Raw genomic sequence first — 27,778 nt, 5'->3', positions numbered from 1 at the left:
TGCTCAACGGCTGTGTGTTTCCTGGATCACTTTTTATTTTGTTGTTCCGTTTCTAGAGCCTATTTCTCTATTTTTGTGGTGATGGAATCTGAGAAAGCGGTGAAAGGGAAGGAGGCTGGCCAGCAAACTTCATCCAGTTCCAGGCATCTTCAAACCTCCCCTGAAGATGTTTTCCAGACAGAGAAGTGGCCTTTAAAGCAATTGATCCCAGGGTTCAAATTTCAAATTTCAGTTCCATTTGTATTTTTTTGTCAGCTTTCCTGTTTCTTCCTGTCCTTGAAACGAGGCCATGAATCACACATAGGGAAAAAAAACAAAAACTGAACCAAACCAGACCCCTTCTAGCTGTCAAACCTGCCCTTCTTTGTACGTGTTAAGCGTTTTATGAAGCTGCAGTTTAGAGAAACCAGTTGTGAAATCACTTTGCAAGTGACACACAGCAATGGCGGGCTTTAGAGAGCTGTAGACTGTGCGTTAGTTGTGGTTGTCCTATTTCTGAAGGCCTCCATCTGGTGAGAAGAAATCTATTCAGGGAAGAAAAGCAAATGCATTAGCACAACTGAACTTCAAGGAGGAATGGCGTCTCTCTCACAGACAGATCGAAAATAAATATTTAAACATTTTGGGGAAGAAGGCTCCCTGTCTCCAGTTCCACTTTCTGCAGAGGAATGCAGAAAGTTTGGGGAAAACCAGGATTTCTTTGTCCATCGTAGAAGGGTTTTTCTCGCTCGTCTGCAAGTAACATTTCCCTGGATTGGCTGATGCCATTTTGGCATTTAATGGTGATCGCTGTGTCATCAGCATTAAATGTTTTGCTTCGCTTTTTTTTTTAAGTGGGGAGTTTTTCCTCCCCATTAGCTCAGGATTATTTCTCTGCTAATGTTGGGCCAGGCCTGCTGCACGGGGCACAGAGAAAGATATTTACGAGTTAACAAACAAGGCAATATGTAAAAATGAGGGCTGTTTGCAAAAGGGGATGCAATTCTAAATAGGTTTTCAGAGACCTGGATTGCTCATTTCAAATTAAGAGAGTGTTAACAGACCATTTATGACTGATTACAGGAATTGGGTATGACCAAAAAGAAAGATTACGGGTGACATGGTAGCAGTATTTCAGTATTTGAGGGGCTGAAAGAAATATATATTTTTCAAATATTCTCCAAAGCACCAGAGGGCAGGACAAGGAATAATGGATGGAAACTAATCAAGGAGAGAAGCAACATGGAATGAAGGAGAAGCTACCTAACGGTGGGGACAATTAACCAGAAATTGGGGGCGCTCCAATACTGGAAGTTTTTAAGAAAAAATTGCACAGCCACCTGTCTGAAATGGTATAGGGTAGTGGTGGCTAATCTTTTTTGACCCCTGTGCCCAAAATTGTGCGTGTGCTTGCACGCTCGTGTGCTCGCGCTCGCGTGCCAACACCCAGCAGGCAATGCGCGCCACCCCACGCCCCCTGTGCGTGCACACACAATTGTCATCCCGCCACCCCTTCCCTTCACTGCACCTCCCAGATGGTTTCCGGCCCGTTTGAGGCCTTTTACGGCCTCCTGGAGGCTTGAGGAAAATTTCTGCAGCCTTTGCAGGCCGAAAAATGGGACCGTTTTGTCACTTCCGGTGTTTCCGGAAATACCGGAAGTGACTGAATGGGCCTGTTTTTCGGCCTGCAAAGGCTTTCCTCAAGCCTCTGGGAGGCTGAAAAAGGCCTCAAACTGGCTGAAAATCAGCTACGAGGCGCACACATGCGCAGTGAGGGAAGTTTGCCTGCGCTTGCATGCTGGCACAAATGGCGCTGCGTGCCACAGGTTCGCCATCGTGGGTATAAGTTCTCCTGCTTGAGCCAGGGGTTGGACTAGAAGACCTCCAAGATCCCTTCCAGCTCAGACTGATTTGAGGCTCTCTGTTTCTGGTTTCAACTGTCTCTATTGGGTGCCTGCCAGAATTTAGAGTACTGTGCCCATCATCCTCAGCCACCGCAAGTAATATTGCCTGGGATTTGCAGTTTGCACCAGATCTGGTGCATTGAGGTAACGTTATTTCCCCAAACCCAAATAACTTCAAAAAGCAAATAATTAAAATGAACGATGTCAGGTTATGAAGGACCCCTTAGGTTTATTTTTGAGTGTTGTTTCTCGCCTGGGAATCTCAGATATCCTTTCCCGGACGGCGTTTGAGGGGGCGGGGGGGAGCAAATGACTTCAAAATAGAACCAAGAAGATATTTAGAGAGGATATTTAGTGTACGATTGGTTATCCGATATCTCTCATTTGCAACATAGGACACCGAGAGAGTCGCTAACAGACTCCTTAATCGTCATCTTGTGTTTTTCAGTGTTTCTGGGGTCCCTGGAAAAAGAGAATGACATTAATTGCAAAAAACCTGAAATGAGGGAACGGGAAATTTTAGGAGAACGTTGTTGGCATCCGACAGGCCTCCGTATTGCATCCGGTCATCCCGCCAGTTGAGGGGGGGGGGAAAGTACTTTGTTTTGGCTTCCCCCAATGTGTCTGGTTTGCAACCGAGTCTGAGTTGATGCTTGAACTACAGTTCCCATCGTTCCCATCCGCTCTTGGCGTCGGCTGATCGAGATTGCAAAATGTCTGCTGCAAATCTGTCTAAATAAAGGCGAAATACCCCTCACACATCATCACAAAATCTCCAGAACTGTAAAGCCTACAAATGTGAAATTTTGCCCATATGTTCCTCTTGGCTTCTAGGTGCTCACTAAGGATTTTTTAAAATGACCATCAGAGCATTTAGAGTATTTCCTATTATTATTATTATTATTATTATTATTATTATTATTATTATTATTACATTCTGATGCTAAGGAGTTCTACTCCCCCTCCCCGCCTGAAAAATCTGTTCTAAATGCAAAACACATGCAGAGGAGTTTCAGTTTTGCTTTCAGAGCAGCAACCAGCTTTAGTAAAGAACAGTTGAGCTAAGCCACACCCAGGCTCCTTGCTGTCTCCTCCTTGCTCACACAGCAAATACTCTTTCAGTTTCCAAACAGCCCTCAACTCACACACACGGACAGGACGCTAGCCAGATGAATACCAATGGATGCTGGTAGGCAGAGGCAGGATTTTTTTTTTAAACCTTATTTTCCTCCCCCAAAACTAAGCCCGAAAACATAGTTTCATAGCGAAGCACAGGTATCGAGCTAAGTAAACCATAATTGGGTTCAGGGCATCACACTTCAAGCCTGTGTGATCACAGCTAGATTTACACCCAAAAAGAAGCCACAAGGTTTTTTAAGGTGAGTGAAAAATGGTGTCGGATCATCTGGGGTTCAGGTTAGTCCTCGCTTAGCAACTGTTTGCGGTTACGACGGTGATAGAAAAAATAACTTGGCGACCCTCTCTGGCATTTTTCAACCTTCGTCGTTCTGTAGTTCAAAGTAAAGTTGAAGTAAGATCATTAAGGATAGTTGCTGTTTCCCTTAGAGACTGCTTTGCTTAACCACGGAGTTGCTGCCGATTGTGGTCACTAAACAGACTTCCCGCTTGGTGAGCAGCCCCACATTCTGGCTACGATTCTTAGCTTAGAGAAGACTTGTTTTCTGCTTCTTGGTTTCTCTCCTGCATCCTTCCTTTCTTGCATTAAGGCAGGACTCCTGAGGACCCACAGTGGAGATCGAAAACAGGGAACAGGTGACGTTTCCCTCCTCAGGGTCCAATTGGTACTGTACCCCCAAACCCAGAACTGGACAGATGCCCATTCTTAAGCTAACATTTCTAGATTTCTAAACCTCTCCATGCTGGAGAGGCGGTTGGCCCATAAAAGAGACAATTGCTTTACTGACCCCGCCTTGGGTTTATAACAACTCACTTCGGCCAACTCGCCATGGCGAACTTTCCACAGGACGACTCTTCACGGGACAAGAGTTACACTCGGAAGTTGTGGGAGGGCCATCACTTGAGACTTTCAAGAAGAGATTGGACTGCCACCGGTCTGAAATGGTGTAGGGTCTCCTGCTTGGGCAAGGGGGTTGGACTAGATCAGGGGTCGTCAAACGTTTGGACCTCAGGGACCACCGAACTCATAATTTTAAATCCCGCGGACTGCTCCTGTGAAGTTTGACTGACGGTGGGTTGCTGATGTTTTCCCGGGGTCTCTGCAGAAAGCAGCGGAGAACTTGGGAAAATACCCCCCAAAAAGCCTGCAGGAAAATTCCCCACCCCATTTTCCTACCAATCGATCATTCTTTATTTGGGATTGCAGAATACCGTCTCCAGCTCCGTTCTCGGTGGGGGAGAGGGAGAGACTTCTGGCTTCATGCAAGGAAAGCAGCAGAAGCCGTAGAAGTCTTTCTTTCTCTCCCCCAAACTCCGCCAGAAATGAGTCTTTGCAGCACCTTGGAGCAGGAGGCCTTGCAGGGTCCCGAAGTCTCATTTCTGGCGGAGTTTGAGGGAGAGTAAGGAAGACTTTGGCTGCTTTCCTTGTGTGCAGCCAAAAGCAGAAGAAGGAAGAAGTGGAAAGAAGCAGACCGGTGGCCAGGCCAGGCGCGGGGGGCGTGTGGGGCAAATTCCCCTCCCTCCACCCTTTCCCCCCTCCCCTGACTACCTCGTGTTGTTCACAATGCAAGCGACGCAAGCCTTGTGTTCCTGCGCAGCCTGGATTAATTGCTTTGGGGAGGGGGACATTTCTCTGCAGCCTACCAACATTTTCTCATGGCCAGCGGTCCCCCGGCCCACCGGTTGGCGACCACTGGGCTAGATGACCTACAAGGTCCTTTCCAACTCTGATTATCTGTTATCTGTAATATTGAAGAAATTGTGGAATAGGACTGTTCCAAGAAAGGACACGGAAGGAGAGACAAAATGAAATGGGAATAATAAAAGGTGATTTTCCCCCCCAGCCCACAAGTGGCAACCGGACTGTCTGGTTTTTCTTCACAGATGTTTCGCTTCTCCTCCACTACGCTTCTTCAGCTAAAAAATAAAACAATATTTAAGTTATTTTGATTCGTTACATTGCCTTGTTGAATTGTCCCACGGCGAGGTGGCCATGGCGAGTTCTCTCATCCCACCCTACCTCACCCTCACACACACCCCCAAAAAATTCTGGGAAATCTCTTTTCCCCTTAGTAGCAGATGGAGGATTGGTTCCCGCGGCCAATTTCCCGTTCAGTAATTCAGTAATTCCCTTTCTATTCCCCGGGCGATCTCATCGGATTCCTCGCTTCGGAAATAACTTCTCTGTCCAGCTCTTAAGACAGTTCTCTGCACTTGTCTGGACAGGTCGTTCATTCCGGCTCTTGTCTCTGCCTCGCTGGACGCTGGTTTTTGTTTTTGTTTTAATTGTTCTCGGTAATATTTTGTTTCTGGGAGTGTGAATTTCTAGATTAAAATAGAACCGAGGCAAGAGAAACAGGAGCAGGCGGTGCCATCAAAGGCTTTGTGGTTTGAACCCAGAGCGATTTCAGATTCTGTGAATATTTGCCGCTGTCCGTGATTTTCGCAGGCCCCTCCTTGCGTTTGGCCAAAAAGTTAACCTTATTTTGTTTTTTTCCTTTCCCCTTGTTGTGATGTTCACAGATTACGGATGAACAGAGTTGGAAGGGACCGAGAGAGTTGGTGCGGTGGCCTAGAGGGGGAGCAATCCCCTCACAATCGGGGGGCTGTGAGTTCGATTCTAGGCAGAGGCAGATATTTCTCTCTCTGGGTACACTGAGAATAGATCTGCTGCGAACTCTGCATTGGTGACAGGAAGGGCATCCGGCCAGTAAACGCTCAGCTCCACTCAGTTGCCCAGACTCCAACCCACAAGGGATTGTGGGGTCGTTAAAAGATAATGATGAATTATGGTCATAAATCAAGGCGTACCTGTAAAGGGCTCCAGATGTCATTCCTCCAATCTGGACTGATTTATGAATTAACAATATTCATGGAATATTTTTATTTATTCTGGTCTCTGGTCTTTGACTGTAATAAACTTGATTTATTTATTGGCTAGTCTAGCAAAGAGAAGGACCAGGGGAGACAGGAGAGCATCGTCCAATATTTGAGGGGCTGCCACAGAGGAAGAGGGGGGGTCAAGCTGTTTTCTAAAACACCTGAAGGCCAGACGAGGAACAGTGGATGGAAACTGACCAAGGAGAGATTCAACCTGGAAATAAGGAGGAATTTTCTGACAGGAAGAACAATCCATCTTCAGAAGTTGTGGGAGCTTCATCCCTGGAGGCTTTCAAGAAGAGACTGGACTGCCATTGGTCAAAAATGGTGTAGGGCCTCCTGCTTGGGTGGGAGGTTGGACTAGGTGACCTACAAGGTTCCTTCCAACTCTGGTCATCTGTTAGATATTTATTCCGGGATGGAGGTTTGTCCGTAAGATTTTTCCTCAGGAGAAATTTGCAGGGCCTGGTTGTCCCTGGCCAGAATTTGACCGTCTCTTTTGGTGCAGAGCCTCTCTTTGGGTTTTCAGAGGGAACGCAAAAAAAAAAATTGGATAGATAGACACGTCTCCCAGATCTTCAGATGTGCTGAGAAAAATCTACCTTGGGGCAGGAGATGGGCAAAAAAATGGTATCTGGTGTTCATTTCCACAAATAGATGTCCTGATTCTTATTTTTATTTTTTCACATTTTCTGCAAGCAGCCTCAGAAACCTTCTGTCCCTTTTATCTCCTCCTTTCATTTGGGGATGTTAAAACAAACAAACAAAAAAAAAAACCCAATCCTTGTCTCCTTTTTTTATTTCCCGGTTACCAAAGGCGTTGCTTCCGCATCTCAAACACCGCAAGCCTTTCGCAGACCAGTTTCCCCCCCTCAAAAGCCGGGCAGATCAACTGGAAGGAAAAATATTGCAAATGTATGTTCCCCCTTTCTCGGCTCACCTGACCGTATGCTCACCCCCCCCCCTTGCCCCCCCAAAAAAAAACCTTTCTCAGCAAACCTAGTTTGGCTCCTCAGCAATGGTCCCTCTGGAATTATTTCTGGATATGCAAGCATCCTGCAGAAGGCAACTATTTTTAGCTCTGCAGCGCAGAGTTTAACACAAACCTATTGTGTTGTAGGCTTACAGATGTGCCTTATTTGACTTCTGGAAAGGAGACGCCGGAGGGAGCCAGGAGGTGTGACATCATTTGGCATAGAATTATATTATTATATTATTATTATTTCAGTTGGTCCTGCAGTCATCCTGATGTTCAGGCTGCGTGACGCATTTTTTTGGGTCCTATTTGGTCCTCGGACAGACAGATGTTTGCAATTGGACGGAGTTGGAGATCCGCAGAATATAAGCTCCAAGTTGCAGGCAATCCTTGACTTAACAACCACAACTGAGCCTGAAATTTCCGTTGCTAAGCGAAACATTCACGTTAGGGTGAGGTGTGTTTTTTTTTACAGCCTCTCTTGCAACGTTCGTTAAGCGAGTCATCCTGGTTGTTAAGTGAATCTGGCTCGGCTTGGCTTGTTGGAAGGTCGCAAAAGGGGGATCATGTGATCCCGTCATAAATCCGAGTCGCTGAGCATCAGAGGGTAAATCTTGTGACCGTGGGGATGTTGCAAGAGTGAAAGATGGTCCTAAAAGTCCCCCTTTTTCCCCAGTGCTATTGTAATTTCGAACGGTCGCTAAACAAACTGTTGGAAGACGAGGACTACCCATAAAGCAGCCGCCGCTATTGACTGATGGGGATTAATGCCAAGGGTGCCCTCCAGATGTTTTGGGGGCTTTGCACCCAAGGTGCCTATAGGACTATTGGAGTTGGAGTCTGAATCGGAGGAGGAAGACGAACATCTGACAGGGAGTGGGAGTGTGGCTCCGTTGGTTGTGGAGGAAACTGGGGAAGGGCAAAGTCCGGCTGGGCAGAGCAGGAGAGAGGTAGAACAAGGGAGAGGGAATTCAGAGGAAGACTCAGGCCCACCTCTTCATCCTAGGGCACGCAGGGAGGAACGGAGAAAGGAGCAACGTGGGTTGCCTGGCTTACGGGGGAGGAAAGGGCCCTGATTCCCTTCATTAGCCACAGCTGGGGATGGAGTTTAAAAGAGCTGCATGCTGAGTGCAGCGTCTGCTGGGAACAAATGTGAGTTTATCTTGTGTTATCGTTGCTTATCTGCGTTCCTGGCATCTTCCCAACCATGTTGAGTTATTGCCATTCCTTCACCTCTGGAATTCCTTCTTCTGCCCTGCTGGACTCATTACCTCATTTTGCCTTGATTGGACTTGTAGTTACAGTTTTTGTTGACCATGTTTTGGACTTGATTCTCTGCTGGTCCTGGGAGTTTTTCTCCAGCCCAGAAAGTAACCAGGACATTGGGGGCAGAGTTGGAGCTAATAAGGGGACTCCTACTGATTATCTGACCGGGTTGCCTTCGTGCCACACCCCTTTGGGTCATCACAATTGGTGGTTCTCTTTGCTTTTTTTTGCCACAGTCCTTTTAACTCTGCAGCTCTTCATGTTTTCTGATTATTTTTTAAAATAATTATGGCTAATCATACCATTCAGGGCCATTCATTTGGTGTTCCTCACATGCTACCTGTCTCGCGTTAACACCCTTTTCATCCTACGCATAGACGAGAGGTGGAGATGGCGAAATGTTGGAAAACTGGATGTAGTTTCGGAATTTGGCTTCTGGGTAGAGGGAACCCCTAAAATACGACGCGGATTCAGCATCTGTCAACGTGCAGCCTGTTTTGACACAGATTTTGGCCCCTGGAAGATTGTGAGGTGGAAACGATACGTTTCACGAGACCTTAGTTTTTCTTTCCATTTTAAGTGAAGTCTGAGATTGCGGAGGTAGAAAATGGGGCTGTGGTCTCCCCAGCCATCATTTATTCGCTTACTTTTCTGAAGTCCAGCAGCTCAATTTTACAACCGCTCTCCTTGTTGGAAATTCTGTGCATTTCAAGAAATGCCCCTCAACAGTGAATAGTGTGGCTCATTTAGGGGACCGGAGGCTAAAACATATAAAGAACGGTTGCTGGAGTTGGATATGTCTAATCTGATGAAAAGAAGGACTGAGGGAGAGAGGATAGCAGTCTTCCAATATCTCAGGGGCTGCCCCAAAGAAGAGGGAGTCAAGCTATTCTCCAAAGCACCAGAAGGCAGGACAAGAAGCCATGGGTGGAAACTCATCGAGGAGAGAAGCAACTTAGAACTAAGAAGAAATTTCCCGACAATTAGAACAATTAACCAGTGGAACAACTTGCCTCCAGAAGTTGTAAATGCTCCAACACTGGAAGTTTTTAAGAAGAGGCTGGATAACCGTTTGTCTGAAGTGGTGTAGGGATTCCTGCCTAAGCAGGGGGCTGGACTAGAAGACCTCCAAGGTCCCTTCCAATTCTCTATTCTGTTTTGTTCTCTATTCTGTTTTCTAGTCTATTTATTTATTTATTTATTTATTTATTTATTTAATTTATATAATTTATAATGCCGCCTATTCTCCCATGGCAACTATTCTATACTATATTTTCTATTTTCTATTCTATTTTCAATTCTTTTCTATTCTGTTCTGTTCTATTCTATCCAATCTTCGCTTCTATTTTATACTATCCAATATTTCTATTCTATTCTATTCTATTCTATTCTATTCTATTCTATTCTATTCCTACTATTCTATTCTATTCCTACTATTCTATTCCTATTCCTATTCTATTCTATTCTATTCTATTCTATTCCTATCCCTATCCCTATTCCTAATTCTTCTATTCTATTCTAATTATTCTTATTCTTATTTTTATTCTTATTCTTACTCTTACTCTATTCATCTCTTTTGAGCAAACCCGAGTCTGCATGTTTGTTTCCCTAGCGTAAGCTGCATTTTGCAAGTGATGACCCATGCAATGATGGGTCTACCACAGTCCAGCTTCTCTTCACCTCTAACCTAGTTGCAGAGCTAAATATAATAATCCTCCGAACAGCCAAGAAATCGCCGATGTGGACATTGCAAAAAATAAATAAATAAACTATGTGTGGAATGAGCTATTTCCAACAGCCCAGGCAAGTAGGTTGTGTAAACAAGCGTGGCAAAACCCCACATTTTCCTTTTCTCATCGGTGCAGAAAGACACTTTTGCGAGCCCAGTTAGGAGTGGCTGCTGTGAATAAAACAAAGAGAGACATGTTTGGGTTTCTCGTTCCCCGTGTTTACCCATAGATAGAGCCATTGTTCAGATTAATTGCAAGTTTGGTACCACGAGGCTGTGCGACATCTTGCAAACAAATGATGGAGAACCAGGCTCCCGAGGAATTTCAGCCAGGAAATGACAAAGGCATTGGAGATTGGAGCGGGGACATATTTAGGACAGGATTAGGATTATGAGGAAAAGAATTAGGACTAGAAATAGAATTAGGAATAGAATTAGAATTAAGAGTAGAATTAGAATTAGGAGTAAGAAGTAGAATTAGGAGTAGAATTAGAATTAGGAATAGAATGAGAATTAGGAATAGAATGAGAATTAGGAGTAGAATTAGAATTAGAATTAAGAGTAGAATTAGAATTAGGAGTAAGAAGTAGAATTAGAATTAGGAGTAGAATGGGAATTAGGACTAGAATGAGAATTAGGAATAGAATTAGAATTAGGAATAGAATGAGAATTAATAGAATTAGAATTAGGAGTAGAATTAGGACTAGAATTAGGAGTAAGGAGTAGAATTAGAATTAAGAAGTAGAATTAGAATTAGGAATAGAATTAGAATTAGGAGTAGAATTAGAATTAGGAGTAGAATTAGAATTAGGAGTGGAATAGGAACAGAACAATAAAATAAACAGAGTTGGCAGAGGTTCTGTAGTGGAAATTTTGAGTAGTTCAGAGAACTGGCAAATCCCACCTCTGACTGGAGGTTTTACAGTATTCTTCCCCTGCCACACCCACAGAACCGGTAGTAAAAATTTTTTTAAATTCCATCACTGGACCTTGGAGGTCTTCAAGTCCAACCTCTTGCCTGGGCAGGAAACCTTACACCCCTTCAGACAAACGGTTGTCCAATCTCTTCTAAAGAAAACTTCCAGTGTTGGAGCATTCGCAACTTCTGGAGGCAAGTTGTTCCACTGGTTAATTATTCTCACTGTCAGGAAATTTCTCCTTAATTCTACGTTGCTTCCCTCCTTGATTCTTAATTCGGGGGCTCCAGTTGTTTCTCCCTGCTTCATTAAGGGCTGGTACCAAGCCTTTAATGCAGGGGTCCCCAATCCACGGGCCACAGTTCACTATCGGGCCGTGAGCTATTCAAAACCGGGCCGAGTGGCAGGCGAAGGCTTCCACGTGTGCATTCCCCCTTGCACAAGCAGTGGACGAGCATGCACACGTACGATTGCCCACCATGTGCACGAAACTATTCGCTTTAACGGTTCCTCCTCCAACTTCCCTTCTACCTTCTAAATTTTAATCCAGACAGTCTTTCTTTGATCCGATTTTTCAAGCAGGAGAGCTTGAAAAAGTCCGCAGGAGCAAAAGACCAAAAGGAATCCAGTAACACCTTTCCCACATTTTATACAAAGGCAGAATCTTCGTGTCATCCCTACCCCAAACAGAGTGGATTGGACATACATTTCTCTAGCCGCCCCAATGAAGGCAAACCATAGCTCACAAAAACTTAACGGTCTTGAAATAAAAGGGGTGCGTTGGAAAAGCTACCACTAGATGCTTTTGTTGTGGCCTGCCAGCGCCCAGTAGACTCGGACAGTGAAGAGGTTGGGGAGGAATTTGGGCCAGTCCTGGAGTCTGGGGAAGGGTCTGACGAGGGCTCTGCGTCGGAGGCAGAGACGGGGCCAGGGCCGTCCGACAGTCATCAGCTGCCTTCGGAGTTGGAGATCAGTGGGGAAGAACAGCTGGAGCCTGTTTCCAGTGTGCGCATGCACAGAGCTGCCAGGAGAAGGGAACAGCTAAGGAACAAGGGTCGACTTGGGAGTAAAGGCTCAGGTGGACAGTGAATGGCCCCTCCCATAGGGAATAAAAGAGGAGCGAAAGGGAAGGGGTGTTGCAGGGGACAATTAGTTCAATTCATAAGGGTGAAAATCTCTTCCTGACTTCTTGCCAAGTAATTGCTGCTACAGCGTGGCGTTTGGAAGATATCGGCCTGGCAACTCTCCAAGCCTGATAAAGGTCTGTAGTTATGAAATCTCATGGAAGACTCTTTGCCGGGACTTTTCTGGAGAGGAATTCCCTTTAACCTAAATAAAAGGGGGATTTTGTCGGGATGAGGCGTCTGCTTCGTGGTTTTGGGAAGCCTGGGTCTGAATAGCTTCCTGGTTTTGTGCCTGCCTCGGTGATCTTGTTTCGGGGCCTTTAAAGTGGATTTAAATGTCGTTTTGGAAGTTTTTTCCCCACCCGATGTATTTCAGAACAAGTTTGAAAAGCTCATGTTATTTATCTTTGGGTTCATTCCAATCAGACCTGTCCCATCTCAAGGCGGCCGTTTCTTCTCTGATGACGAGAAGGTCCAAACTCTCTTGAAGAAGTCTGCTTTCCCTGTTTCCAAACAGTTCAGTGGCCTCTCCTTGGCTCCGATGGTTAGTTTAAAGATTAATGACCCTCCACTTAAATAGCGGGCTGGCTTATTGTTTCTGCCGATACGTTTTATGCCATTTCAAGATAGGATGCAAACGTTAAGGAAACAAGCGGGTCCAAATTCCAGCTGGCGTCCGATGCCAGGTTTAATAGAGGGTTCAGAAAATAATCCATCTTGCTTGCCAACCGATCCCCCAATACTTCCAAGGACAGGCGGCTGGAACCTCCTAAGGCAGGGTAGCGAGTCAAAAGCAGCTCGCTGGTTTAATTTATCTTCCCGCGTGCTCCATTGTTAAATATTTTAGTGCATCCGGCTAGCCAGAGATCTGTCTTTGCTTGAAAATGCACTTAAGAGAGCTTATAAAGAAAATGTACATGCAATCAGCAGTAATTCCTTCTCTTCCCCGTTTTCCCCCTCTTCGTTTCCAGAACGAGCTTGTTTAGAGGCACTCGGTAGCCAAAATGATGTTTGTCAAAAGCAAACTCTTTCTATAACTACTTGGGTGCTCACTGATTACCGTCTCTTCATGGCGTGCTAAAGATGGGATTTATTCTTTCAAGTGTTTACGTGTTGTCTCGTAAAAAAATTTTTTGGCATTGGGGCAGTTCCCGGTAAAAACCCTTCGAAAAAAAAAATGTGGTTCATTAAAAGCTTGAGCGTTGCAATAGCTCGCTGAGCGTTTCCAATAACTCAGGCTGTTTTTCTGTGGCTTCCCCAAACTGGATTTAGATCAGGATTTTTTTCCATCTCGGCAGCTTAAGACAGGTGGACTTCTACTCCCAGAATTCCCCTGCCACAGGTTGAAATCCACCTGTCTTTAAAGTGGCCAAGATGGAAGGAAACACTGATTTAAGACACTCAAAACTCGGCTGCGGAAGTAGATTTCGGATAGCTGTGTATCCCAAATTCTCCTTTACTGGTTGGAAAAATCCCTGTTGCGCCATCATCCTTAATGCTCCTACCCCTTTCTCAGGTGAGCAGATATTGCTGGCTCTGAGAAATAAATAGCTGGAACATTTGAGGAAAGTATTGCTGAATTGGCCACGCAGTTCAATTTTTCTGAATTCAGGAATAAGGCACCTTTGCTAACGGACCAGCTGAATTGTATCAACGTGGGCCAGTTTGAGGATTAAATGTTGAGGTAGATTTGTTCTTTGGACTGTTCTCCTTGTGTATTTTTGTGTGCAGCTTTTGTTCAGTTCTTCCCGGGGTTGATTCAGGCCTCGTCCCAAGAGCACTCGAAAATAATAAAATAAATCATTGCCAGTGTTCAATGCCAGCATGCTCATTGGAGCGACGGTGACCCAGATATGGTTCCCCACTGTGGCGGATGCTGCTGGAGAGAACTTTGAACGGAGGCCAGAAATTTTAAATTACGGTGGAGAAGGAACTGGGTGGGCTTTGTCGTTTGTCATTGAGTAGTGCTCCCTGAAGAAGGGAGAAAGAAAGCATCTGTTCAGACGAGGCAGGGAGCATCTTGCTTTGAAGCGGGGGGAAAAGGCAGCGTCCCTTTTTCATCTCCAAATGTTGAGGGGGCTTCTCCATCGTGCACTGGGCGCAGCAGGTTGCAAGGGTTGCGGTGGAAACCCATCTGTCCAGCAAGCCCAAATCTGGGAACATCTGGCAGGAAACCAGCTCCTCCTCAGTGCTTCTCCATTGCGGCACTCCCTGGGATTCAGCTCCTGCGTGGAAAGAGATGTCGGGGTGGCTTTCAAGATGTCATTCCCACCAGAAGATTGAGGTGGTCTGAAAGGAGCTGTCTTGAGTGCCGCCACGGTGTGTGAAAAATCTCCATTCCATCCGAAGGAAGATGTCCCCCCCTCGTTCTCTTTGGAATTAGAGTGTAGAGTTATTTAGAATTACACAGAATAGAAGAATAGAATAGAATAGAATAGAATAGAATAGAATGCAATGCAATGCAATGCAATGCAATGCAATGCAATGCAATGCAATGCAATGCAATTTTGGAATGAAGAATAGAATAGAAATATTGGCATGAAAAAGAATAGAATAGTATAGTATCGAATAGAATAGAAATATTGGAATAGAATAGAATACAGAAGGGGAGGTGAGGGGAGAGGAAAGAAGAGAAGATGAATAGAATAGAATAGAATAGAATAGAATAGAATAGAATAGAATAGAATAGAATAGAATAGAATAGAATTAGAATTAGAATTAGAATTAGAATAGAATAGAATAGAATAGAATAGAATAGAATAGAATAGAATAGAATAGAATAGAATAAGGGAATAGAATAGAATAGAATTCTTTTTATTGGCCAAGTGTGATTGGACACACAAGGAATTTGTCTTGGTGAAAATGCTCTCAGTGCACATAAAAGAAAAGATACATTTGTCAAGAGTCAAGAATCATCAGGTACAACATTAATGATAGTCATAATTATTGTCATTGTACGTGTATACATATACAACGAAATTCACATAACACCTGAGTTTGTCTCAGTTTTGGCTTCCTCTGTGATCAGGGCCTCCACTTTGAAGAGCTGGTGGTGGACCTATTTGGAGGGGCTTCAAATGTTTGGCTGATGTTCTTGAAAAAGGTCAGGAGTGGCCAACTGATGTGGAGATGTCCAGTGGGTGGGATTCAAATATTTTTACTACCAGTTCTGTGGGCGTGGCTTGGTGGGCATGGCTTTAATGGGCGTGGCAAGGGGAAGGTTACTGCCAAATCCCCCTTCCCTCCCCACCCCGCTAACCTGCTTTCCAGCTCCGTTCTCCTGTGCAGGGCAACCAAGGGAGACCCAGCTGATCAGCTGGGACTCAATGGGAGGCGGAGAAGAGATGGGGTTGGCGGGGCCAGTCAGAGGCCGGATTGGCCTCTCCGAACTACTCAACATTTCCGCTACCGGATCTTGAGAACCGGTCAGAACCGGCTGAATACCCACCTCTGGAGATGTCATGTCTTCTCTTATCATCTCGTACGTTCTCCTGGGGTTGTTCTTCTGCAGACAGGATGGACGTCCCAAAGGGGAATGCTGGAATCCTGCAGGCTGCCAGTTTTCCAACCTCAATCCTACGTCCACAAGTTAGCTCAGTCCTTCTATATATTTCCCCCTCAAACAACCAAGAATGATGAAAAGCACCATTCCTATCTATCTATGGAGTTTCTCAGTCATCCAGGGTTGTCCCAAAGGTGCTTTTCAAAAGACAACTGGACTTTTTAATATATATCTATATATCTATGTCTATGTCTATATATCTATAGCTATATAGCTATAGCTCTATCTATCTATCTATCTATCTATCTATCTATCTATCTATCTAAAGAAAAAATAAATAATTTTTATTTCTACTTGGAAACCCCTGCTGGACTTTGTGCTTGAGCTGGAAAAAAAAAAGAAACTTTGATTTTGGGTTTTACCCGATTAGATACCTTTGTTGTTATAGAAATGGCTGGTTTTTGTACTATTATGTCAAAATACATTTTATTTATTGATTAGGCCTTGGGTCATATCAAAGTGCAAAGTTCCAGAAATAAATTATTGCTAAAAATTTGATAAAAGCAATTTAAAATGGAATTGGATAAAATACAATTTTAAATGAAATTGGAATAAAATACGATTTATAATGAAATTGGAATACAATACAGTCTAGAGTGAAATTGGAATAGAATGCAGTAATTTAAGATATAGATAAAATAAGACAAAATTATATTTCGGTGTCACCCCTGCAATTCTATTCCAGTCAGTCCTGCATATGCCGAACTCAACTGGACTAGAGGGCTTAAGGACCATTGTGCTTAAATGGTATTTTCAGATTCTGGCCGCACACGAGGTAAGTTGTTTTAATACGAGGGTCTCAGTGGATCATTCTTTTGGTATATAGACTGAGGTGCTCTCTCTCACCCTCTTATACGGGCAACAATCCAATACGATGTGAGCCAGGTATTCCATCTGCGCTATGCAGAATGCAGAGATTATGTAAAAGTAAAAAGTTGAAGTTTGATATTAATGCCTTATTTTACTGCACCAAAACGAGTGGGAAGTCAGTCCCCCCCTTTTTTTCTTTTTGCCCTTTTCTTTCCTTCACTTTTCCCTTCCCTATTTTCCCTACTATTTATTTTTGTATTTTCTTTGTATGCTATATTATAAACTAATTAAGAAAACCATTAAAAAAGGCGATGGGACATGACCAAGAAACTCCAATCGCCCTAATTAAATCATGATCCCCGAGCCAAACTTCAAAAAACTTCAAAGGATTTAATTGAGGCGACATACTGGCAGTGCCCTATATGAAGCCAACTCTGGCATATGCAATTTACAGTCACCTGTGGCCTGTTTCCCCTCCTCCCCCCCCGGGTGTGTCATAAATCCGATTCTCCAATTGACCAACTGACGGGCTGGGTGTCATCAGTCATGTTCTCCAATTAAACATGTTCTCGAGCAAAAGCTCTGGTATTTTAGTCACAACCTTTTAAAGATAAAGAGTTGGAATGTACTTTTGCTTTCAAACTGCTGCACTCCTCTTCCAGATGTCCTTCCTCCCCTCTCCTCTTTTTTTTTATGGTAACTACTAAAACAGGCATAGGAATGTTTTAGGAGTTGACAGAACCTTTGCAACAACCATGATTCGGATGATTGAGTGATGATCTATCCAGATAGGATAGATGGTTTTCGTCACCCATCATTTGTTGTTGTTTGGGGGGTGGAGAATATATAGAAGAGCCAGATCTACTTTTAGATGTAAGAATCAGGTTGGAACTGGGAGTTTGCTGTATTTCGGCATTCTATTTTATTTTTACTTAAAGAAATGCAGGGAGTTGACGAGATGCTAAAAGAAATATCTGTGGATGCCATCTTTGTACGCAAGACTTTTTAGAAACTCCTTTGGAGGGAGAGTCAGGAATGACTCAAAAGCCCAGGTTGAGCACACCTCAAACCCCAAAGGTAGCGTCTGCCGATCCCAAAATTGCTGAGATGGGAGACTTTGCACTTCCTTGGGATTTCTAAAGCGACTGCTACACCCACTGCTGGCTTTCCAGCTGTTTGTGGTAAACGTTGGGCTATATTACGACACTGCTGTGGGTTGGCCAAGTTACTTGGTGTTACTTTGCGAATGATGCAATGGCGAGGAGCAAAGTTATTATGAAGTGAAGTCACTAAGGATTTGTCCAAGACTGTCTCAGCATAAGTGGTAGAGACAGCGTCGGCTGGAATGCTCACAGATCACGGATATATTTAACCCTGGACTGTCAGGCTGAGCTTTCTTTGGGCCTCGGCTGTCCGCAGCCGGCTTTGAACCGGCCGGGAAGAACTGCAGATCTGCAGGTATCGCAGCAATTTCTAAGAGAGCCAGCGACGGCGAGGAGGAATTACACACCCAGTGGTTAAGTGTGCGAAGAGCAGGAACAGATGCACGAGACGGTCCAAAGTTCAGCTAGGGAAATAGGAGAGAAAGAAAACAACAACGGCCAGGCCAGGAAGGAGAAGCAGACTGGCCCAGGTGCGGTGAAACACTTGAGAGCCGGTTTTGACCCTTGCTGCCTCTGGAGCTTCCCTTTGTCCACGGTGGCCTCATGTCATTGTGGACTAGACGAAGAATTTTGCCGTGAGTGAGGCAGAAAAAAGCTTTCTTCGGGCGCCTCTGAATCCAAGGTACTTGCTCAAAAATAGGTTCAAAATTAAGAGCCCTAAATCCCTTTTGTACTTGGCTTCTGTTCTGTTTGGAAAAGAAAAGTCTGGTTGAGCAGGCTCGGAGAAGCCGACGTTCTGGTCAGACGGGTTCACCTTGCTGGCAAAACAACGTCGCAGCTTCAAAGCTTGTGATCTCCGAAATAAATCAGAAGGATGTTAGTCGGTAGAGGCTGCCCCGGGTGAAGAAGAGGCCGCTCAGTGCCCGTAGCATCCAGAACCTTCCACAGAGGTATGGTTGAACGCGGGAAGGAGCTGGGTCTTTCCTACCGTGAAATGGAGTTTAAAAGCCCACCATGTGTGTTGGTTCCGTGGGTAGAAAGCTGCTAAGGCTGCTTTGTGTATGTTATGTTTATTCTTTCAATTTGTCCGATGTTGGTTGGATGAATGGATGGATCGAGGGAGATAGACAGATGATCTAGAGTTAGCAAGATAGATATATAGATATTAGCTCGGTACCTGTGCTTTGCTATGAAACTATGTGGTCGGGCTTGTTTTTTGGGGGGAAGAAAATAAGGGGGGGGGAAATTCTGCCTCTGCCTATCAGCATCCATCAGTATTCATCTGGTTAGCATCCAGTAAGTGTGTGAGAGAGTTGAGGGCTGCTTGGAAACTGAAACAGTATTTGCTGTGTAAGCAAGAAGGAGACAGCAAGGAGCCTGGGCGTGGCTGGGCGTAGCTCAACTGTTCTGTACTAAAGCGGCAAAACTAACACTGAAACTCCTCTCTCTGCTTGTGTTTTGCCTTTGGAAGAGGTTTCTTTTCATGTGGGGCGGGGGAGTAGAACTCCTTAGCATCAGAGCATGTTAATAATAACAATATAGGAAATGCTAAAGCTCCGACGATCCTTTTGAAAAAAAATCCGAGAGTTGAGAGTTGAAATTGCCAGTGCTGAGATGGAGAAGGGAATAGAACTGAAAATATTTGTCCCAGTCCTTTTTTGTGAGTAGAAAAAAAAAACCTTGGTCTTTAATCCTCATCGTTTCTCTTCTCGGCACTTTCCCCAAAGTCTCCACATCTTTTTTTGCAACGGGGTGACCAAAACAGGATGTGGTATATTCCAGGTGTGGCTTTACTAAGGCTTTAAAAGCAGTACTAATACATCATTTGATTCTGTGCCTCCGTTTATACAACCAAGGATTGTGTTAGCTTTTTTGGCTGCTGCCACACACAGCTGGCTCATATTTAAGCAGTTGTTCACTAGGACTCCAAGGTCCCTCTCAGAGTTTTTGAGCCAGGTTGTCTGCCTTTCTCCCATCTCGTAAGTCCCAGGTGTTTCTCCCAAAGCTTCTTTTCATATAATTCTGACACATTCAGATACTCGCATCTCTGTTGGCCTGCCTACTAAAACACAACTCATTGGGTGGAAATTTGCTCCTTTGTTTTGCTTCCTAATTGGACTGTGAGCTTGGTGGGATGTTTCCGTAGTGTTTGCGTCTGCTGCCTCTTCCTTTGCCAGTGTTGTGGTTCACCGGCAGCAGGTGAGGATGGCTGAAGCCTTGGAGAGCGAGGACTCAGGTGAGGGGCCTGCATGGGATGCAGGGATGGGGCCAGGACCATCAGGGAGTGGAGTGCTGCCTTCGGAGATGGTGAAGGCTGGCAGCAGTGAGGAAGAGCTCCCCGAGGAGCCTGTGCCCAGTGCATGTGTGCGCAGGGCTGCTTGTAGGAAAGAGCAGCTGCAGCAGCACGGGCGACTCGGGAGTAAGGCTGAAAGGGGATGGCCCCTCCCTTAAGGGATAAAAGCCAGCCTGAGAGACCGGGATTCTTTGCTGGAAGCAAAGAAGTTTTTGCACTCAAGTCTTGTGGACGTTCGGAATATCTTGGCTGGTGTTTGGAGACTCTTTGTATTTGAAATATTTCTTGGCAACTTTATCTAGTGTTCTTGGCAGCCTTGCACAACCTTGGCAAGGCTCGTTCTTATCAGCGACAATTAGTTTGAAACAGCCTTTTAACCGGGGAGGAATGGAATTTGTGAAGAGTCATGAAAAGGTTTTGCTGCTACCTCTGTTTCATGTTTGTTTCCTTGGAACGAGGTTTGGGTCAGAACAACCACGGAGACGTCTTCGGACAGCGCTGGCTCTTCGGCTTTGTAACGGAAATAAGCACCACCTCCTAGAGCAGGAAATGACTAGCACACATTTACCTTTTATTTTGCAGTCTGCATGGCAAGGTGTAAGCACCCCTTCAACTGAAAAAGAATGAACTTCTGAAAGCTAGGCACTTCAAAAGGAATTATTTATTGAAAGGAAGTGAATCCAGTACTAGTCAGAGCAGAATCTGAAATGCTTCCAGGCATACAGTAATAGATAAAGGGAATTAGAACCCCTCCCCTTATTTAGATGTGGATTTAGTCAAACCAAGAACCAACATGTTAATTCCCCTCTCCCCTTCTCTGGGAACATATTCCAGAGCTGGAATTTTTATGGTCCCTTCTCCTCTTGCTGTCTCTCCAAGAGGTGACAAGTTTCTAGCCATCTGGCTCCAGTTCTCCAGTTGTATATCATGTGCAAGTTATACAGATTCAATATAAGATTTAATATATTCAGGTTACATCAAAAAGGATCACTTGTACCAACTCCCCCTCCCTCTTCTTCCATAGAAGAATGGCAGATACACGGATCTGACACAAACGTTCCAATGACTCTCTGCGTACCCAAAATTTTCATGTTGACTGGAAGAAGTTACTCGGATGAGTAACAAAATGTCTCCGTTTTAAGAAACTTTGGTCCATGATTTTACCTTTTTTGAGGTATTTTTGGCCTGGATGATTAAGCCTTCATATACATATATAGTCATATGAGAGTTTGGTAAAAAAAACAAACCAAGAACTGTCTAGTTAAAAATTGAGATGATGGAAGGCGATTTTCTGGGATTCCCTGAATCTTCAACAACTTTCTCCTAAAAGTTCAGGGATTGCCAACTGGTAGAGACTTATCCAGGTTGTAATGGATTTATAGATGTGCGATGACACGATTGCCAGGAGAGTAACTCTGTGCGTGCAAGTTTTCCATAAACATCAGATAAATGCTTCATCCATTGAATAAAAGGCTTCCCATCTCCCACCCTTCAACGTAAATGCAGAGGAAATGAAGACTGTGATTAATAAAGGACATAAGGTATGACCGTACATGCCAGATTGCTGGACAGCACTGGCTGCAATAACCTAAATCCAAAACCAGCGCCCAAATGAAGAGGAATTCTGAGGAAGAATATTCTCTTTTGTTGTCGTTTTATCGCTTTGCTCTTTTTATGGTCTCCTTTTTGGGTTGGTTTGGTTTTTTTTCTTCTTCTGTGAACTGGCCGGAGTCTTTACAACTGTTAGAAATCAATGTTACGCCAGCAGTACTTCAAGACAAGCCAAAATTGGTACAATATCCTCGTTTCCCCGCTTTTCTGAAAAGAGAAGCTTAAAATGGCTGCAGAGATTCTCAGTCCTTCAGGTCATGGTTGTCCCAAAGGTGCTTTTTCAAGAACCAACTGGGCTTTCTTGTTTTTTTTTTTCTTTTTAAGATGTTTCCCTTCTCATCCAAGAAGCTTCTTCAGCTCTGACGGGATAGTGGGGAATGGAAGGATTTACATTCCTTGCAGACAGAACTGGTCATTTGCATCCTTTTAAAGGGACGCTGAAGCACTTGGAGGTTTATCCAGAGGAAAAATTGCTACAGGAACCGGGAGCACCACTCAGGTAACCCCGAGGACACAGATAAACCTCCAAGTGGCCTCAAAGGCTGCAAATAACCAGCTGTCTGCAAGGGTTATTTCTAGCTTTCATATTTTTTCTCTAGCCATTGATAAAATAATTCCCATATCTGATAATATTCAGTTTGTTTCGCAAGTGTTAGCCTGCTTGTTTCTGCCGATTCTAGTATTTTCCTTATGACATCTTCTTCTGTCGGAATCTTTTCATTTTTCCAATTTTGTGCAAATACGGTACAATTCTAGCTGCGGTTACTACATGGGTAATTAAAGGTATTTTATATTTTACTGTAAGTTTCTAGTATAATCCCCAACAAAAATATTTTCAGGTCTTAAATCTATGTGGTGTATCATTTTTTCCAACCACGTATGTATTTTTGTCCAGTATCTTTCAATGAAAGTTTCAAAGGACCTGGAGGAAAGGAAGTGGAGGCTGGAGAACTACTGAAGATCAACCGTTTTGGGGGACATTTCTGCCTTCTGCAAAAAATATGCGTCTTCCTTCCTCCCGGAAGAATTGGCAGCCATCTCTCCATGGAAACTGGTTTCTGATTTCTTCTGCTTCTGAATTTCTTCCCTCTTCTCTCTGGTGCTCTGCAGGTGCCTGGTGGAACCTGACTCCAGGAACGCCATACCTGGGTGAACTTCTGAGCTGGGGAAAGACTGAGAGGCTTATGTGGAGCTGCTGGTTGAAGTCTCAGTGCCTAGCCAAGATACCCAGGAGGAGGGAAAAGGAGAAAGGCGAAGAGCACCAGAGGTGAAATCTGCTGTAGCCATGGTAGGTCCTGCTGGCCGGTCACCCAAGGGGTGTGGGGAAAGGACAAAGAACATCACCCTGGAGCACAGAGGGCTGTCCTTCCCGGCTTAGTAAACCCGTTTTGCTAAACCAGCTATCCACGGGCTCTTGCAAAACAGGGCTGCGTTAACGCCTGCCCGGCTCTTAAGCTGTGGAAAACAGACCTTGATTTATAGCAGGGACACCGTAGAAACCCCAGTGTGGCGTCGGCGTGGCATGAATTATTAAGCGCTGGAGGGGAAGATGAGCATAAATAACCTTTCCTAATAAAAGTGACATTTGCGAGTTGCAACCTTGAACTCAGAAAGGTCCACCGGGAGGGGTTGCCCTCTTCCCTGGGGGTCTCCATGTCTGTGATTAGAAGGGCATTTCCCCCCCCCCTGCCCCTTTCTCCTGCCAGATGGCAGCGATATGGCATTTATATCTATCTACCTATATCCATCCATCCATCCGTATAGATATATTTATATATTCATATAAGATAGATATATATCGGTAGGTAGGTAGGTAGGTAGGTAGGTAGGTAGGTAGGTATAGATAATAGATAAATGATATAGATAGATGATAGATAGATAGATAGATAGATAGATAGATAGATAGATAGATAGATAGATGATAGAGATAGATGATAGAGATAGATAGATAGATAGATAGATAGATAGATAGATAGATAGATAGATAGATAGATAGATAGATAGATAGATAGATAGATAGATAGATAGATAGATAGATGTGATAGATGATAGAGAGAGAGAGAGAGAGAGAGAGAGAGAGATAGATAGATAGATAGATAGATAGATGATATAGATAGATGATATAGATAGATGATAGATATAGATGATAATAAATGATATAGATAGATGATAGATAGATAAATAAATAGATAGATAGATGATATAGATAGATGATAGATATAGATGATAGATAGATATAGATAGATAGATAGATAGATAGATAGATAGATAGATAGATAGATAGATAGATAGATAGATAGATGATATAGATAGATGATAGATATAGATGATAATAAATGATATATATAGATGATAGATAGATAGATAGATGATATAGATAGATGATTGATAGATAAATAAATAGATAGATAGATAGATGATATAGATAGATGATAGATATAGATAGATAGATAGATAGATAGATAGATAGATAGATAGATATAGATAGATGATAGATGATATAGATAGATAGATAGATAGATGATATAGATGATAGATATAGATGATAGATAAATGATATAGATAGATAGATAGATAGATAGATAGATAGATAGATAGATAGATAGATAGATAGATAGATAGATAGATAGATAGATAGATAGATAGATAGATAGATAGATAATTATACACACGCCCATCCATCCATCCATCCCACCATCCTGGAAGGGTGCTTTCCCCTTCTGTGGTCTTCTTTGATGGTCGGGGACACAGAGGTAGGCCTGCGTCTTCTCCCCAAAGCTGCTGAAGAGATGGATGGCTTTGAAGGCACCATTGATTCGGTCCCGCCAACCAAGAAGATCAGACTCTGGGTTTTTGGGGGGGATGTTATCCCTCGGGGTGGGTGACCAAGTTGGAACAAATAAAGGGACTCACACCTGTTCTCTGGCTGTGTTGCCTTCGTGCCACGCCCTGGGTCATCACAAGGTCCTTGTTTGGGTTCTCATGATGGTGTGTGATGATCTACCTTGTCCTCGATCATCTCGGGTAACCTCACCTTGACCTCCGTCCCTTCCTGCCTTCTCCCCAACCAGAGATCAATCCGATCGTTTGCTAACGATGACCGGCACGTGATGATGAAACATTCAACGATTTATCCGTCTCCAGAAGAACTCGAAGCCGTCCAGAACATGGTTTCCACCGTCGAATGCGCCCTTAAGCAGGTCTCCGATTGGATGGACGAGACAAGCAAGTCTTCCCAGATGGAGGGCAGCTCGGAGGAGAAAGAAGAGACGGCTGATGGCCGGAGTAGCAAGTGAGTGGGCAAAAACGTGGTCTGATCTGTTTTATATTTTAGCTAGGATCCTTGAGGTCCAACCATCTAGTGATGGGTGGAAAATTTACTCCGTGCACACATCATGTAGGGTCATCTACTTGGGCTTTGAAGGTTCGTTGGTGTGGAGAACATTTAGTGAAGAACATTAAACGGAGACATTTCTTCCCGGCAGAAGAAGGGGCCTCCCCTCTTCTTTCCTGTGGCCAGGAAAGAACCGGGGCTGGGCTTGGAATAGTCAGCTCATTGCTCTTTCTGCAACCTTGAAGTCTTCTCAGCCAGAGTTACTTTACTTTATTGTCATTGCACCCCGTATAACAAAATTAAATGGCATCTTCGGTGTACATTATACATACATAAGAAAAGTATAAAAATAAAACACAAACACACATCCTTCACGTTCTATGCAAATGAATTGAAAACTCCTGATATTGCATTAATATTGCACTATATAGTAGAATTCAGAGGTGGGTATTCAGCAGGTTCTGACCAGTTCTGGAGAATCGGTAGCGGAAATTTTGAGTAGTTTGGAGAACCGGCCAATCCCACCTCTGACCCCGCCAACCCCATCTCTTCTCTGCCTCCCATTGAGTCCCAGCTGATCGGCTGGGTCTTCTTTGGTTGCCCTGCCCAGGAGAACGGAGCTGGAAAGCAGGTTAGTGGGGTGGGGAGGGAATAGGGATTTTGCAGTATCCTTCCCCTGCCACGCCCACCAAGCCATGCCATGCTCACTACAGAACCGGTAGTAAAAAAATTTGAATCCCACCACTCGTAGAATTCAGTATAGTTACTGCCCTGGGATAGAAGCTGTTTTTCAGCCTGTTTGTCCTTGTTTTTATTATTATCCTGTACCGTCTGCCAGATGGTCATAGTTCAAAATAAGAATGCCCAGGATGAGACGGATCTTTAAGGATGTTTTGAACTTTGTTAACGCAGCGGGAGCTATGAAGCTCTTCCAAAGAGGGGAGAAGGCAACCCATGATCCTCTGAGCAATGACGTTAACCCTCTGGAGCGCTTCCCTATCTGCCCCTGTGCAATTGGCAAACCCTACAGAGGTGCAGTAAGTTAAGATGCTCTCTATGGTGCAGCGGTAGAAGGTCACCAGCAGTTTTTCACTCAGTTGCTTCCTGAGAAGTCTCAAGTAGTCTAATCTCTGCTGGGTCCTTTTGACCAGGGCTGCAATGTGATTCCCCCCAGGTCAAGTCCTCTTTTAGGGTAACACTCAGAAACTTAAAACTGGCCACTTGCTCCCCTCGGTCTCCCTGGATAAGCAAGGGCTGGAGGTCTGATCTGTTCCTTCTAGAGTCCACTATAAGCTCCTTGGTCTTATCGGTGTTGAGGACCAAGTTATTGTCTCCACACCACAAAAGCAACTGGTCCATCTTATCTCGGTAGGCAGACTCATCCCCCCTGGAGATGAGTCCCACCACTGTTGTATCGTCATTGTGGAGAAGGAGGAGAGCTGAGCTATCTCTGCCTTCCAGAGTCCGTGAGCCAAGAGGGTTGGAGGTGTAGCTGTCAGCTGAAGCATCTCGGGTTAAATAAGGCGAGGCGGTTTAGGGGGGGCCGCTGAGGAGCATTTGGTGTTCAGTTCCAAGTCGGCGGAGTTCAACATTGTAACCTGACATGGCTGTGGGGGCCTCTGCTAGATTAGCAGTCATAGGGAGAGCTTAAAATCTTTGCTTGGATTAGCCAGGACGAGTCGTCCTACCAGGAAGGAAGCCACACGTGGACCTAGAACAGGCGTGAGCAACCCGTGGCTCTTTCATCCCTCTGCTGTGGCTCCCTGTTCCTCAAAATATGCACTGCAACTGTCAATGTGCGACACTCGCTGGCATGCGATTTATTGATAAATCCAAGAAAAGAAAAGCTACAGAAGAAAAGAGAATCTTTAATTCAACTATTGACTGTTTCCTAGTATGATTTGATTGCTTATTATACCCTATGACTATTAATAAGTATTGTACCTGATGATCCTTGACTCTTGACGAATGTATCATTTCTTTTATGTACACTGAGAGCATTTGCACCAAAGACAAATTCCTTGTGTGCCCAATCACACTTGGCCAATAAAGAATTCTATTCTGTTCTTATTCTTATTCTACTCTTATTCTATACTATACTATATTATACTATTCTATTCTATATTCTACTCTACTCTACTGTATTCTTTCCTATTCTATTCTTATTGTACCCTATGACTATTATTAAGTGTTGTACCTGATGATTCTTGACTCTTGACGAATGTATCTTTTCTTTTATGTACACTGAGAGCATTTGCACCAAAGACAAATTCCTTGTATGTTCAACCACACTTGGCCAATAAAGAACTCTGTTCTGTTCTATTCCTTCCAATATTTATTCTATTCTATTCCGTTCGATTCCATTCCTTCCTGTTCTGTTATTATTCTATTCTAATTCTAATTCTATTTTATTCTATATATGCTAGTTTTGTGGCCACTCAGGAAATAGTCAGGCAACGGGAAGGGTTCTCTGGCTCCCGGTGTTTTCTGTGGGAAAGAGGCTCTTTTGGCTGTTTAAGGTTGCTGACCCCTGGCCTAGAAGAGCTACCTCCCCATAGCTTTGTATTCGCAACCTGGGTCAGTTGGGAAAACAGCCAGAGCGGTTGGTCTGCTTCGTTGAGTTCTTGGTGGCGGTTGTTTTTTTTTTAACTTGCTTTTATTTTATTTTTTTAAGCCCACAGTCCACACATTTGGACTCTGAGGCTAGATGCTGTGAAGCCCATTGATGCGTGCACAAACAAATTGTCGGGAGATAGAAAGTCAATGGCGCAAAACAAATAATCCATGCTTAAGATAAAATGGATTTGCTGATGGCTATCGGAGGAGTCCCAAAGCACTAATTGGCTGACTCTCCACACTCCTGATCCTTCCCGTTCCACTGTTTGAGTTGTAATTAATGGACCTGATGTCATGCAGTCCAAAGGGTGGGAAATACCCTCCCTCCTTGCCCCTCTGGTCCTGGGAGTTATACGGAGTTTATAGGTCAGTGTATATTCTCCCTTTAATAGAGAGATTGCCTGGGAGGAGGGCAGGCAATTTATCCTCCAGGACTCAAACCCAACTATTAGGCCCGCAGTGGCGAAATTCTGTGTTGCTGCAATGTCTACAGGGGGAAAAAAAATGGTTACAGAATTAGAGCTGTCAATTTGTGCC

At 44.1% G+C, this 27,778-nt stretch overlaps 1 protein-coding gene across 12 annotated transcripts in view; it reads left to right on the top strand.

Annotated features, from left to right (window-relative positions):
• The window catches only part of STRBP (spermatid perinuclear RNA binding protein), a 77,115-nt gene that overhangs the window by 15,746 nt on the left and 33,591 nt on the right, over window positions 1-27,778 (top strand). For 6 of the 12 annotated variants that reach the window (XM_087914397.1, XM_087914398.1, XM_087914393.1 and 3 more), the window contains exons 2-3: window positions 22,402-22,579; window positions 24,363-24,583. In XM_087914397.1, coding sequence (XP_087770523.1) covers window positions 22,577-22,579; window positions 24,363-24,583 — 224 coding nt within the window. In that variant the 5' untranslated portion in view covers window positions 22,402-22,576. Of the gene's footprint in view, window positions 1-17,494; window positions 18,338-22,401; window positions 22,580-24,362; window positions 24,584-27,778 lie in introns of those variants that run through there. The other 6 variants (XM_087914405.1, XM_087914400.1, XM_087914395.1 and 3 more) reach the window with 6 other exon arrangements.

This window comes from Pseudonaja textilis, chromosome 17, assembly GCF_049901715.1.
Source record: "Pseudonaja textilis isolate UNSWEBS1 chromosome 17, rPseTex1.2, whole genome shotgun sequence".
Lineage (NCBI taxonomy): Eukaryota > Metazoa > Chordata > Lepidosauria > Squamata > Elapidae > Pseudonaja > Pseudonaja textilis.
Note: the sequence above shows the minus strand (reverse complement) of the source record. Positions and strands in the feature narration are given on the sequence as shown.